Below are 13921 nucleotides of genomic sequence, written 5' to 3' on the forward strand. Positions count from 1 at the left end.
GAAAATTGGGACTCTTCTCTTCCTGTCTGATAGTTCTGACTCTGATGGAAGTGGAAATGAAGACGAATTCTTTGGCATTGATCAGTTAGTGACTGAAAGAAATGACCATGATATCAATAATAGTGCAGAAAACCCTGAGGATCCTCAACATTCTACCTCTGGTGTGGGCACTCCTCAGTCACGGTAAGTTGTACCTCATCGCAAGAGAAAACTATTATTTTCGCGTGGCCAGGCCTCTGACTTCAGTAATGATGATGATAGTGACGTGGATTGTGATTTTATTGCTCTTGACGATCATTCAAGTAGTGATAGTGAGAAAACATATTCACCAGTGAAGCGTCAGTATATACGCCGCCGCATGCGCTCGGGTAGTGTTCCCTATGCAGTGTCCAGGGGATGGAATACATCCCGGAGTACATCCCGTGACCCTACACCAGGAATAGACAGTGAAAGTGAGGATGATGTGGCTACACTTGGCATGGATAGACCACAGGCATCAGTAGGTGGTGGTAGTGGTGATAGTAGTGCCACGGCCATGCGTGACTCACCAGCTCAGGCTGGGACCCATGCTGCTGACTCCTCAGTTCAAGGACAAAGCGGAGCATCAGCCACCAGCCCACCACAACCACAACTACTAGCACAACCAGCCTATGATGTCCAGTATCCACCAGCAAACCATATCTGGGATTCGCAGCAAAATCCCAGTTTTGTTCCCAAGCCCCACCAGTTTGATGACTCTCAAAGTGGAATTCTACCTACTTGTCCCCTTGGAGCCACTGCCAATGAACTGGAATTTTTTGAACTATTCTTTGACCAGCCCTTGATGGAAACTATTGTCAGGGAAAGTAACAAGTATTTTGAGTACACCATGGCAAATATGATGATATCACCACAGTCAAGACTACACCAGTGGAAAGAAATGAATGTTGCAGAAATGTATTTGCTTTTTGCAACAATAATGCTTATGCCTCATGTCTATAAGCATAATATAAAAGCATACTGGTCCACAGATCGGCTAATTTCTACCCTGGTCTTCAGTGAAATCATCCCAGTGAACAGGTTTGTCTTACTGTTACATATATTGCACTTCTCTGACAAAACCAGACCTGACAGAAGTGACACGTTATACAAGATTAGAAATGTTTTTATGTATCTGAAAGAAAAGTTCAACATGTACTTTTATCCATTCAATAATCTTGTAATTGACGAGTCTTTGATTTTGTTCAAAGGTAGACTGTTGTTCAAACAGTATATACCGAGCAAGAGGAAATGCTTTGGTATAAAACTTTTTGTACTCTGTGACTGTGACAGTGGTCTGGTATTGGATATTGTTGCATACACGGGAAGTAAAACATTGAAAGATGCCAGGATGTTATTGGGTATCTCAGGTGACGTAGTGAGAAGCATGATGGCACCTTATCTTGGTAAGGGGCATACATTATATACCAATAACTGGTACACAAGCCCTTTACCCAGTGATTTCTTGTGAGTAAATAAGACAGATGTGTGCAGCACAGTGCGTTCTAATTGTAAACATATGCCCAGGTTCAACACAGGCACTCGTGGTGATGATGTGCAGGTGTTTACTGCCAGTAACATAATGGCATTACAGTGGCATGACAAATGAGATGCCACATTGTTGACAACCATTCACCGTAACGAAATGCAAGACAGTGGCAAAGTTGATAGAATGACTAATGAACATATTCGAAATCCAGTGACAGTGATTGATTATACACAAAACATGCGCTTGGTTGACAAATGTGATAAGCAGATTGGCTTTGTTGATTTTGTTCGTAAGAGTTACAAGTGGTACATGAAACTTTGCTTCCATCTCATTGACTTTTCAGTGCTCACTGCATATAATATGTACCAAGTGAAGACTGGCAACAGACCACCGTATGGTGAATTTTGTTTGTCTGTTGTCAGACAACTTATGATGAAATACCAGGTAACAACACCTGCTATACAAAACCGTCTTCGAACTCCTCGGGATATACCCAAGCATTTGAGGAGGGAAGGTGATCACTTCATAATACAGGTTCCTGCAACTAAGAAGAAATTTGCTCAGAAGAGATGTGTTGTCTGTGCACAAACAAAACGACGGCAACAAAGACACAAAGACACTCAGTTTACGTGCGAGGAATGTAAGGTACCTCTGTGCATGGTGCCTTGTTTCCAGGAGTTCCACAAGCTGCAGCAGTTCTAAAAACATGTCCAGTGATTGTACATATGTAAATATATGATGGAACATTAGTATTATACAAGATTTGTATATGTTTATTGTAATAAACAAAAGTGGTAAACAATATTATGATAATCACTTTAGTGCGGTTATTGTGTTCAATACAGTGAGTTTATATATATACATTATATACAGTATTGGTCTCTCAGGCCCCCAAATGTAGTAGGAAAAGAAAAAACTATAAAAAACGTAAAATAAAGTAATGCGCGTATGTGGAAATCGTCCATGTTGCCGCCACCCGGTCATTTTGGGTCAACTTCTCGGCACAGTATCTCGGTAAGTACTGATCAGAATTTTTTGTTTTGTTTTGTTTTATTACCTTCACCAAAATATACTCTTTAATTCTGTAATAATTTTTTTTTTTTTTTTTTTTTTTTCAAAATTTCTTGGACACTGGGGCACTCCTTACGATTTTGGCCTTGGACCCTGAAAGGGTTAATTGTAACTGATTCTCTGTTATCTATAAATGCTCTCAACTCATTAAGTATAAATTGTGGCATGTTTGTGTCAGAAGCCAGACATAGGTATGGTAAGACTGTGGACAGTGGAGTCAGAGTGCACATTCTGTGGATTCCATCTCACATTGGTCTTCAGATGCATGGTAGAACTAATGAATTGGCTTAGTTATACTCTCTTAAAGAGGGAGTAGATTACAATCTTGGGTTGTCAGTTAGCAGCTTCAGAACGTAATACAAAAAGAACTTCAGCTGAATTTTATTGACTTAGGACTCAGGGAGATTGACACCAGTCAGTCCATCTATCATCATTCTATCATGCAGGAGGAGCAACATGTCTATGGTGCATCCAGCAAAATAAGCAGACTCTTGGATGTCACTACCGCCCAGCTCCGACTGGGTTACTAGTATCTTTGGCAGGTTAAATCACCACCACCAGATGTAGACCAAACGAAATGTAAACTTTGCCAGATGGACTATTGTCACACCCTGCATCATTATGTACTGAGGTGTGATAAAATTAATGAATTCAGAGACAACTCACACAGAAATGTTCAAGAAATGGCAGAGTATTTTATCCACAGTGGTATATTACAAGCCATTCTGGAAAAATTCCCTCACTTTCCTCAGTGTAAATAAAGCATTACTACGTGTGTATGTGCATGTGTGCGTACCCACCTATATGTCGTTGCAGGGGTCGATTCATAGCTCCTGGCCCCACCTGTCCACTGATTGCTACTGGGTCCTCTCTCTCCCTGCTCCATTAGCTTTATCAAACCTCATCTTAAAACTATGTATGGTTCTCGCCTCCACTACGTCACTTTCTAGCTGTTCCACTGCCTGACAACTCAATGACTGAAGAAATACTTCCTAACATCCCTTTGACTCATCTGAGTCTTCAACTTGCAATTGTGACCCCTTGTTTCTGTGTCCCATCTCTGGAACATCCTGTCTTTGTTCACCTTGTCTATTCCGTGCAGTATTTTATATGTCGTTATCATGTCTCCCCTGACCCTTCTGTCCTCCAGTGTTGTCAGGCCAATTTCCCTTAACCTTTCTTTGTAGGACAATCCCCATAGCTCTGGGACTAATCTTGTTGCAAACCTTTGCACTTTCTCTAATTTCTTGACATGCTTGACCAGGTGTGGATTCCAAACTGGTGCTGCATAGTTCAGTATGGGCCTGGCATATATGGTGTACAGAGTCTTGAACGATTCCTTACTGAGGTATCGGAACACTATCCTTAGGTTTGCCAGACGCCCGTACTCTGTGGCAGTTATCTGATTGATGTGTGCCTCAGGAGATGTGCTAGGTATTATACTCACCCCTAGATCTAGACTGTATTGTGTCTGCAGTCTTCTTTGCCCTTCCCTGATCTTCATGACTTTGCATCTGGCAGGGTTATACTCAAGGAGCCAGTTGCTGGACCAGGCTTGTAGCCTCTCCAGGTCTCTTTGTAGTCCTGCCTGATCCTCGACCATTTGATTCTCCTCATTAACTTCACATCATCTGCAAACAAGGACACTTCTGAGTCTATCCCTTCCATTATGTCATTCACATATACCAAAAATAACACAGGTCCTGGGACTGACCCTTGTGGAACCCTGTTTGTCACAGGTGCCCACTCTGACACCTCGTCACGTACCATGACTCATTGTTGCCTCCCTGTCAGGTATTCTCTGATTCATTGCAGGGCCTTTCCTGTTATGTTTGCCTGATCCTCTAGCTTTTGCATTAACCTCTTATGAGGAACTGTGTCAAAGGCCTTCTTGCAGTCCAAGAAAATGCAGTATATCCACCCCTCTCTCTCTGTCTTACTTCTGTCACCTTGTCATTAAACTCCAGTAGGTTTGTGACACAGTGCTGGTTGTCGATTATACACTTGTTTCTTTCCAGGTGCTCCATCACTCTCCTCTTAATGATCTTCTCCATGACTTTGCATACTATACACGTTAGTGACACAGGTCTGTAGTTTAATGCCTCATGTCTGTCTCATTTAAAAATTGGGACTACATTTGCCATCTTCCATACCTCAGGGAGTTGCCCAGTTTCAATGGATGTGTTGAAGATCTTTGTTAGTGGTACACACAGCATGTCTGCTCCCTCTTTAAGGATCCACAGAGAGATGTCTGGTCCCACTGCCTTGAGGTATTAAGTTCACATAGCAGCTTCTTCACCTTCTCCTCGGTTATGTGTACCTCATCCACCACTTGTTGGTGTACCTTTCTGTTCTGATTTCCTGGAGTCCTATCTGTTTCGACTGTAAATACTTCTTTAAATCTCATGTTGAGCTCCTCACATACCTTTTGGTCATTTCTTGTGAACTCCCCATCATCCTTCCTCAGTCTGATTACCTGATCCTTGACTGTTTTCCTTTTGATGTGGCTATACAACAGCTTCAGGTCGGATTTCACTTTCGATGCTGTGTCATTTTCGTATTGTCGCTGAGCCTCCCTTTTTATCTGTACATATTCGTTTCTGGCTCTTCGGCTGATCTCTTTATTTTCCTGGGTCCTTTGTCTTCTGTATCTTTTCCATTCTCTAGTACACCTGGTTTTTGCCTCCCTACGCCTTTGGGTGAACCAAGCACTCGTTCTGGTCTTCCCATTATTTCTGTTTTCCTTGAGAACAAACCACTCCTCTGCCTCCTTGCATTGTGTTGTCACAAAATCCATCATTTCTTTTACTGGTTTTTCTGCCAGTTCTCTCCTGAATGTCTTGCAGGAAGTTCCTCCTGCCTGTGTAGTCCCCCCATTTGTACTTTGGTTTTTCCCATCCTATTCCTGCTACTTAATCTACTTATAGCTCAACTATGTAGTCAAAGCACAGACCCACGTGATCACTAGCTCATAGGGGTCTTTCATACATGATATCCTCAACGTCTGAACTACTCAAGGTGAATACAAGGTCCAGTCTTGCTGGATCATCCTCACCTCTCTCTCTGGTAGTGTTTCTTAAAATGTTGATGCATGAGGTTCTCCAGTACCACATTTATCATCTTGGCTCTCCATGTTTTGGGACCCCCATGGGGCTCCAGGTTTTCCCGGTCAATCTCCTTGTGATTGAATTCACCCATAACTAGTAACTTTGCTCCCCCCATGTGAGCTCTTCTGGCCACCTCGGCTAGTGTGTTGACCATTGCTCTGTTGCTCTCTTCATATTCTTCTCTTGGCCTCCTGCAGTTCTGTGGTGGGTTGTATATTACTGCAATTACCACCTTATGGCCCTCAGACTGGATTGTTCCTACTAAGTACTCCCTTTTGCCCATGCCATCCATTCCTTCCATCTTCTCAAATTCCCACTGGTTTTTAACCCTTAAAGGGTCGAGAGGTCCTCTCCTAAGCTTGTTCTCAGGGCCGAAAAATTTTTGAAAAAAAAAAAAAAAAAATTTCTTATGAAATGATAGAGAATCTTTTCCAGATCATAATGACACCAAAGTATGAAATTCGATGGAAAACTTATGGAATTATGCTCTAGCGAAGTTAGCAGTCTTGACGATGTTTACGCATCGCCGATTTTGCCCACTTTGAGCCCTATTTTTGGCCAATTCCAGTGTACTAGTCGACAAAAATCATAACTATTTTGCTAGAACTCCATTTTGTCTATCGAATGAGTACAAGAAACCACCCATTTACTGATTTACTCTATGCAATAAAGTGGTCAGAAATTGGCAATTTTGCCAATTTCACACAAATTTCAAAAGATACCAATTTCCAAATAGGGTCCAGAATAAACAAGACAGACATTCCTGGCACTAAAATAACATTTCCTCTGTTCATTAGTCACGTTCCCATGCCCCTCTTACATTTCTTTTGCTTTCCACTTTGAATTTTTATTCTCAAAAAAAAAAAAAAGATTTCCGTTATGCACACTACTGCATTAGTGTAGAAATGGTATAAATAATATCAGCACATGTGTGAAAGAATATTAGACTCAATAGTTGATGTGTATTGGATGTGTGGCATGATTTGTTTATTTTTGAACTTTGGCAAAAATCGAACATTTCTGCTATTTTGAGCTCAATTTCAAGGTACTCTTCATTGTGAAACCAGTCAAAATCTTCTCAATTTCTGTAATATTTCTTCCATTCTATAAAATGAGACCAGGAAATTTAGAATACAACCGTAAATACCATACAAAAATACAGTTGAAAGTCGCTGTTTTAAACCAAAAACACTTTTAAAGTTTTTTTTCTCATTATGCACTGTGTGCTGCAGGATTTTTTTTATAATGTACACACTGATCACATAGACCCATTCTTTCATATGTAGGCCTACCAGCTTTCACTAGATTTGAAGGCACTAGAATTTGTGTACTAGTACGTCAATGACCCTGGTGCGTAAGCCGTACTAGTATGTCAGAAACCCTGAAAGGGTTAATGAGCAGTGCGACTCCTCCTCCCCTTCTCCTCCCTCTATCTTTCCTGAGGATTTGATATCCGGGTGGAAAGATTGCATCTGTTATTGTCCTGGTGAGTTTTGTTTCTGTGAGTGCTATTATGTCTGGGGATGTCTCCTTGATTCTTTCATGTCACTCCTCACACTTATTTGTTATTCCGTCTGCATTTGTTTACCACACCTTCAACTTCTTCTCTAAAACTGTGGTCTGGGGAGTATGTTAGGGTTGGATAAGTGGGAGACCTGATAAGGAACTATGGGTGGTTGCTCTGGGGGTGGAGTTTGTAATGAGGTGGGTGGAGGTATTGGATATGGCATGTGTGTTTTGGGTTAGAATGTTTGGTTGCATTGGGGTTGTCCTGGTTGGGGGGCTTCTGTAGGTGGTTGTGAGGGAGGCTGTATTTGATCTTCCTCCTGAGTCTGGGTTCTCCTATCCATCGCCATCTTCACCTCTCTTTCCTTCTTTCATCTTTGTACCATCGCTCTCAGTTTCTGCCTTTCTTCTTGTGTTCTGTCGCAGTTGAGATTCACCTTCCGGTACGCCGGCATGTCCCTTAATCTTGCTTTCTTCTGCAGCATCCTGTTCCAAGTCGATTCTGCCTTGAAAGTCACTTTCACTGGCTGGGTTCTTCTTCTTGCAAACCCCCCTCCCCCCTATTCTCCAAAAATTTGCCAGTTGGGTCATGTCATCTTCTCCGATTGCTTTTATGATGCTTTTGATTGCATTTTTCTCTCCTTGTCTTCTTGCTTCGTGTGTGTGTGTGTGTGTGTGTGTGTGTGTGTGTGTGTGTGTGTGTGTGTGTGTGTGTGTGTGTGTGTGTGTGTGTGTGTGTGTGTGTGTGTGTGTGTGCTCGTGTGTGTGTGTGTGCTCGTGTGTGTGTGCACTCGTGTGTGTGTGTGCGTGCGCGCGTGCTCATGTGTGTGTGACCCAATTAATACTTGCACTAATAACTCATTATAGTTGTGACCGGATGTGGACGTGTGAATTGCTCATTACTTTGTAATTTGTTCATGATTGTAACCATGTATAGACGTGTAGGTGATTCATTACCTTTGTAACTTGTCATGATTGTGACTAGATCTACCTGGAGTTCATTACCTTTGTAACTTGTTCAGCTATCAGAACTATGGAACCCAGCCCCTGGGCCCATTATGTACCTCTGTAATCTTTTGACTACCCACAGGATGGGTATAGGATGCATAATAAAGATATTAAACTAACTTTCATTTACTAGTTCTGTCTCTCTCTCATTTATTCGTTGTTATCTCATTTACTCACCTCTCACCCTACATTAAGACTACAAATATTTTAAGGTAAGTAATGAGTGTACTGTATATGCATTTTATCGCTCTAGGACGCTTTAAATGTCATATTACATTACATGTGTGTGGGTTAGCCAGGTGGGCTACCATACCTCCCACACCTGACTTCTTACAATAAATACTACTCACCTCTCACCTTACATTAAGATACAAATATTTGGAGGCAAGATTACAGAAGTGAGGCCCTACAGTATATTATAATAAATTAAAGGCAGCTATTATTATTTCATTCTTGATCTTCTATGTTTTTACTCATCAGTTATTTATCACCAGTTTCAAATCTTATTGACTGCTCATTACTGTAGCCCAGTCCCTGGACCCATTATGTACTTCTGTAATCTTTTGACTTCCTCACACAGAATAAACATGGGGAATATAATGAAACAATCAAACTTAAATTAACTATCCACTCATTACAATCTTATTCCCTCACATGTGTTTACCATATGTTTAAGTTCCATCCTCTCACCATCAGTCTCCTTCCATGCACTCCATATTTATACACCTTCCTTATCAGTCTGTCCTGCTTCATATTTTCTTCATGAGCACATTATTTCAACAACTCCTCTTTCTCCCGTAATGGGAGGTCCTTTGATGCAAGAGAAACATAATTAATGATGGCATCCCTACAGGAAGACTTAAACAGATTGAACAAGTGGAGCAGGATATATATGATGGGATCTAATGTAAATAAATTCTATTCTGTAGAAATTAGTGAAATAGAAAAAAGGCCAGATAAAAAATATAGAAAGAGTATAAGTAAACATTTAATAACCTTACATTTCACACTTGTATGTCTATGTAGTAACACCCCACTGGACCTGATGTACACCATTTCTCAATGAATTAAAGGCATTGGTAACATAACTGTACGTGTATAAAATAAAGAGTTCGGTTAATTCTGAGGTTCTGTTCAAATATTGTGATTTTAAACACTGGAACCACAGTTGTATATAGGTCATGTTATTTTGTGTGTGTCACAGTGGGGAGTACAGTGGTACCTCGAATTTCGAACAGCTCCCAACTCGAACAATTGTGTAAGTGTACTTTTGTAAGTGCTTTTGTAAGTGTATTTTTGGGGGTCTGAAACAGACTAACCTAATTTACATTATTCCTTATGGGAACAAATTCATTGGGTAACAGCACTCGAACAGCCTTCTGGAATGAATTATGGCCAAAATTCGAGGTACCACTGTACTGTGTATGGTATGGTAAGATACACTGAGGACATTAACATCAAATATTTTGCTTGACTTAAAAGCATTACAGATTGTTCAGCAAAATTTTCAGTATTCATTCTTTTATTACAGTGAACCCCCGACTTATGATATTAATCCGTTCCTGAGAGCACATCACAAGACGAAATTATCATAAGTCGAATTAATTTACCCCATAAGAAATAATGGAAATCAAATTAATCCATTCAAGACACCCAAAAGTATGAAAAAAAAATTTTTACTACATGAAATTTACATTTTCCTACACACAAAAAAAAGGATACATGCACAATATATATTGTGTATGTACTAGTGTACCAAATGAAGAATAAATGACACTTACCTTTATTGAAGATGTAGTGATGAGTGATGAGACACTGTGTCCTGGGAGTGCCTTTTCCTCCTGAGTAATGTAGGTCCTGTTTGGCATTTTCTTCCAGAGCAGGCCTTATCACACTCTATGCCACTACGATTCTTAAATCTCTCAAACCAACCTTTGCTGGCCTTAAATTCGCCAATATGAGCACTAGTTCCAGGCATTTTTTCCTGTTCACCTGGGTTTTAGTCGACTCGTGTGGGTCACATCCTGGGGCACAAGATTAAGGACCCCAGTGGAAATAAGTTAGGCAATCCTCGATGACACACTGACTTTCTTGGGTTATCCTGGGTGGCTAACCCTCTGGGATTAAATGTTTCTCGGTATTCTCAATAAGCCATACCAATAACAGTCTCTCCACATCTTTGAGTAGTACAGCTGACCATGGTGCAGCAGCAGCTGACCATGGTGCAGCAGCAGCTGACAGTGCTACAGCAGCAGCTGACCATGGTGCAGCAGCAGCTGACTGTGGTGCAACAGCAGCTGACTGTGGTGCAGCAGCAGCTGACTGTGGTGCAGCAGCACAGGGTTGGCACTAGAAACTTTCTTTGGGCCCATGGTGGCTTATTTAGCAGTTACAAGCACTAAAAACACTGGAATAATGCAAAATTTATCGAATGTATGCGTTCAACTGTCCACCCCGGCTTGTAAACAATGTCACACTAACTCAGCTGAGGCACTCAGGCCAGACAGATGCGTAGACACGTATGGTACGAATGATGTAAGTCGAGTTTTTCAACGTATGTCGAGGTCAAATTTTTATGCTGACAAGCATCGTAAGTTGGTTTTAACATAGGTTGAGGACATTGTAAGTCGGGGGTCCACTGTAGTTAGGATCTCCTGTTTAATTGTGGTGTATTTACAGTGTTTATTCGTAATAGATAAATAGTTATCTGCACATTTTATTGGAGACTCCCTTCTTTATTATCAGGATATAATGTTATGTGGAGTTGTATCATTATCCACAGTCTGTCAGTGGACCCATTATATCCACAAGTGTGCATGCGGGAGACTGTGTTTGTTCGCCCTCTGCCGTCGAAGGGTCCACCGCCTACAGAGGTTGCTCGATCTCTCAATGTGTTGCCTTGTTCACTCTCCTTCCAGCACGATGATAGAGTCTCTTTGGTCCATCTGATCATGGAGGTAAGAACAAACTTATTATCAGGTAAGACACATATGCAACAGTTAGGTATCTTTATTATGAAACGTTTCGCCTACACAGTAGGCTTCTTCAGTCAAGTACAGAAAAGTTGATAGAAGCAGAAGATACTTGAAGACGATGTAATCAGTCCATCACCCTTAAAGTTTTGAGGTGGTCAGTCCCTCAGTCTGGAGAAGAGCATTGTTCCATAGTATGAAACAATATGGAGATGAAGTGACAGGATGGAGCTGGATGGAACAATGCTCTTCTCCAGACTGAGGGACTGACCACCTCAAAACTTTAAGGGTGATGGACTGATTACATCGTCTTCAAGTATCTTCTGCTTCTATCAACTTTTCTGTACTTGACTGAAGAAGCCTACTGTGTAGGCAAAACGTTTCATAATAAAGATACCTAACTGTTGCATATGTGTCTTACCTAACAACCTGTCGGTATTTTATACCATTTTAATGTTCAAACTTATTATCCTTAATACAAACATTAACATCTCATTCCCACACTAAAGGCTACATTATTAACCTTAATACCTGGCTTAAGGCAACTTTTGTACTCTGTAAAATCTTTCAAATGGAGAGTAATTGCTTTAATACAAGTGAAGATCTCTTGATCCAAGAAACTGGAGCTTCCATCCTCTTCCTTAGATCAGACCTGGTTACCTCCTATTTCCCTGCTGTGTCATCTTTATGGGTTTCATGTGTTTCTGTGAACATAATAATAATTATTTCATTAAAAGGTAAATAACTATTCAGTCTCTAATACCATGTCTTTGTATGTGTATATATGTATATGTATGTATGCATTGAGGTATCTGTGGAGACAAAGAATGTTATCCATGGAGGCAAAGAGGGGAATGTATGAGAGTATAGTTATACCAATGCTCTTATGTGGGTGTTAAACATGGATGGTGAATGTTGCAACAAGGAGAAGGGTGGAGGCAGTGGAGATGTTGTGTCTGAGGGCAATGTGTGGTGTGAATATAATGCAGAGAATTCGTAGATTGGAAATTAAGAGGAGGTGCGAGATTACCAAAAGTATTATTCAGAGGACTGAGGAGGGGTTGTTGAGGTGGTTTGGTCATTTAGAGGATGGAGCAAATTAGGATGACTTGGAGTGTTCATAAATCTCTAGTGGAGGGAAGGCTGGGTACGGATCACCACAGGAAAGGTTGGAGGGAGGGTGGTAAATGATTTTTTGTGTGTGAGGGGCTTGGACTTCCAGCAAGCATGCTTGAGCATGTTAAATAGGAGCAAGTGGAGATGAATGTGCTGTTGGAGTTTGAGCAAAGTAACATTTATGAAGGGATTCAGGGAAACCAGTTAGCTGGAGGTGGGAAGTACAGAACCTGCACTCTGAAGGAGGGGTGTTGATATGTTGTAATTTTATAACTGTAGTGTAGGTGCACTTCTGGCAAGACAATGATGGAGTTTTTGATAATGAAAGTGTTTCTTCTTTTTCAGTTCACCCTGCCTCAGTGGAAAATGGGCAGTGTTAATAAAAAATATTTGTATATTTTTTAAAATGTTGGCTGTTTCCTGCCAAGGCAGGGTGACCTAAAAAGAAAGAAAAACTCAAAAAGAAAGAAAAAACTTTCATCATTCATACATAATCACTGTCTTTAAAGAGGCACTCGGATACAACAGTTTAAACGTCCCTCCAAACTGCCAACATCTCAAACCCCTCCTTTAAAGTGCAGGCATTGTACTTCCCACCTCCAGGACTCAAGTCCAACTAACCAGTTTCTCTGAATCCCTTCACAAAATATTATCCTGCTCACACTCCAACACTCATTAGGTCCCAAAATTCTTTTGTCCCTATTCACTCCTCTCTAACACGCTCACACATGCTTGTTGGAAGTCCAAGCCCCTTGCCCACAAAATCTCCTTTACCCCCTCCATCTAACCTTTCCTAGGATGACCCCTACCCTGCCTGCCTTCCCCTTCAGATTTATACGCTCTCCAAGTCATTCTACTTTGTTCCATCCTCTCTAAATGACCAAATCACCTCAACAACCCCTCTTCAGCCCTCTGACTAATACTTTTAGTAATTCCACACCTAATTTCTTAATTTATTTATTTATTTAATTACTAAACTATACTATACAGGAGGGTCCCACATATATAGTTCCTCCTTGTTGTTGTTCCACACTTTCATTGTCTTTCAGCTGAGCCGTTGTTTATTATGTTCAGTGCTTTTACTGCTTTTCCATCATCATCGCTGTTTTCATATAACAGTTACATAAGGAAAGGACTAAAAGTGCCGTATTTTTAGGTTAGTTTTTCTGGAGTAAAGGTGTTTCTTTGAGGTGTACTGTATATTTATTTTACTTTTTTTCTTATTTTTTTATACCTAGTTGTTTTGAGCACTTAAAATATGATAGTGTAAATGTCATCAGGCATTTTAGATGCATTCAATATTAGAAAAAAAAAAGCTCTTTTTTTTTCCACACACCAGTCATTTTTACTTAACGTTTAGGATTGTGAACTATAGAGCTGTATAAAGGGGGCCCTTCTGTATATGAATGTTGCTGTGTTTTCGAATGTATGTGTTAAATAATATATATGTTTTATAGTCTCGTCACTTCATGCAACAACTGATGAGCTGCCTACAGTTCTGGTCATGTTGCTGCCTCTCCCTAACCTTCCTGCAGCTTCTAGCAGTGACTGCTGCCCTCCCTCCACTCTTGTCCTCAGGTCAGTACAACACTCACTCTCTGACACTCTAACACCAAAACGAATAAAAAAAGCAC

General features: G+C 40.7%; 1 protein-coding gene across 1 annotated transcript in view; it reads left to right on the forward strand.

Annotated features, from left to right (window-relative positions):
* Positions 1-13921, forward strand: part of l(2)k05819 (transmembrane protein 94-like protein l(2)k05819) — a 429313-nt gene that overhangs the window by 262274 nt on the left and 153118 nt on the right. Inside the window, exons 9-10 of the mRNA XM_070098525.1 lie at positions 10982-11156; positions 13745-13865. Of these exons, the coding sequence (XP_069954626.1) occupies positions 10982-11156; positions 13745-13865 (296 nt within the window). The remainder of the gene's footprint in view (positions 1-10981; positions 11157-13744; positions 13866-13921) is intronic.

Source organism: Cherax quadricarinatus, chromosome 62, assembly GCF_038502225.1.
Source record: "Cherax quadricarinatus isolate ZL_2023a chromosome 62, ASM3850222v1, whole genome shotgun sequence".
NCBI lineage: Eukaryota > Metazoa > Arthropoda > Malacostraca > Decapoda > Parastacidae > Cherax > Cherax quadricarinatus.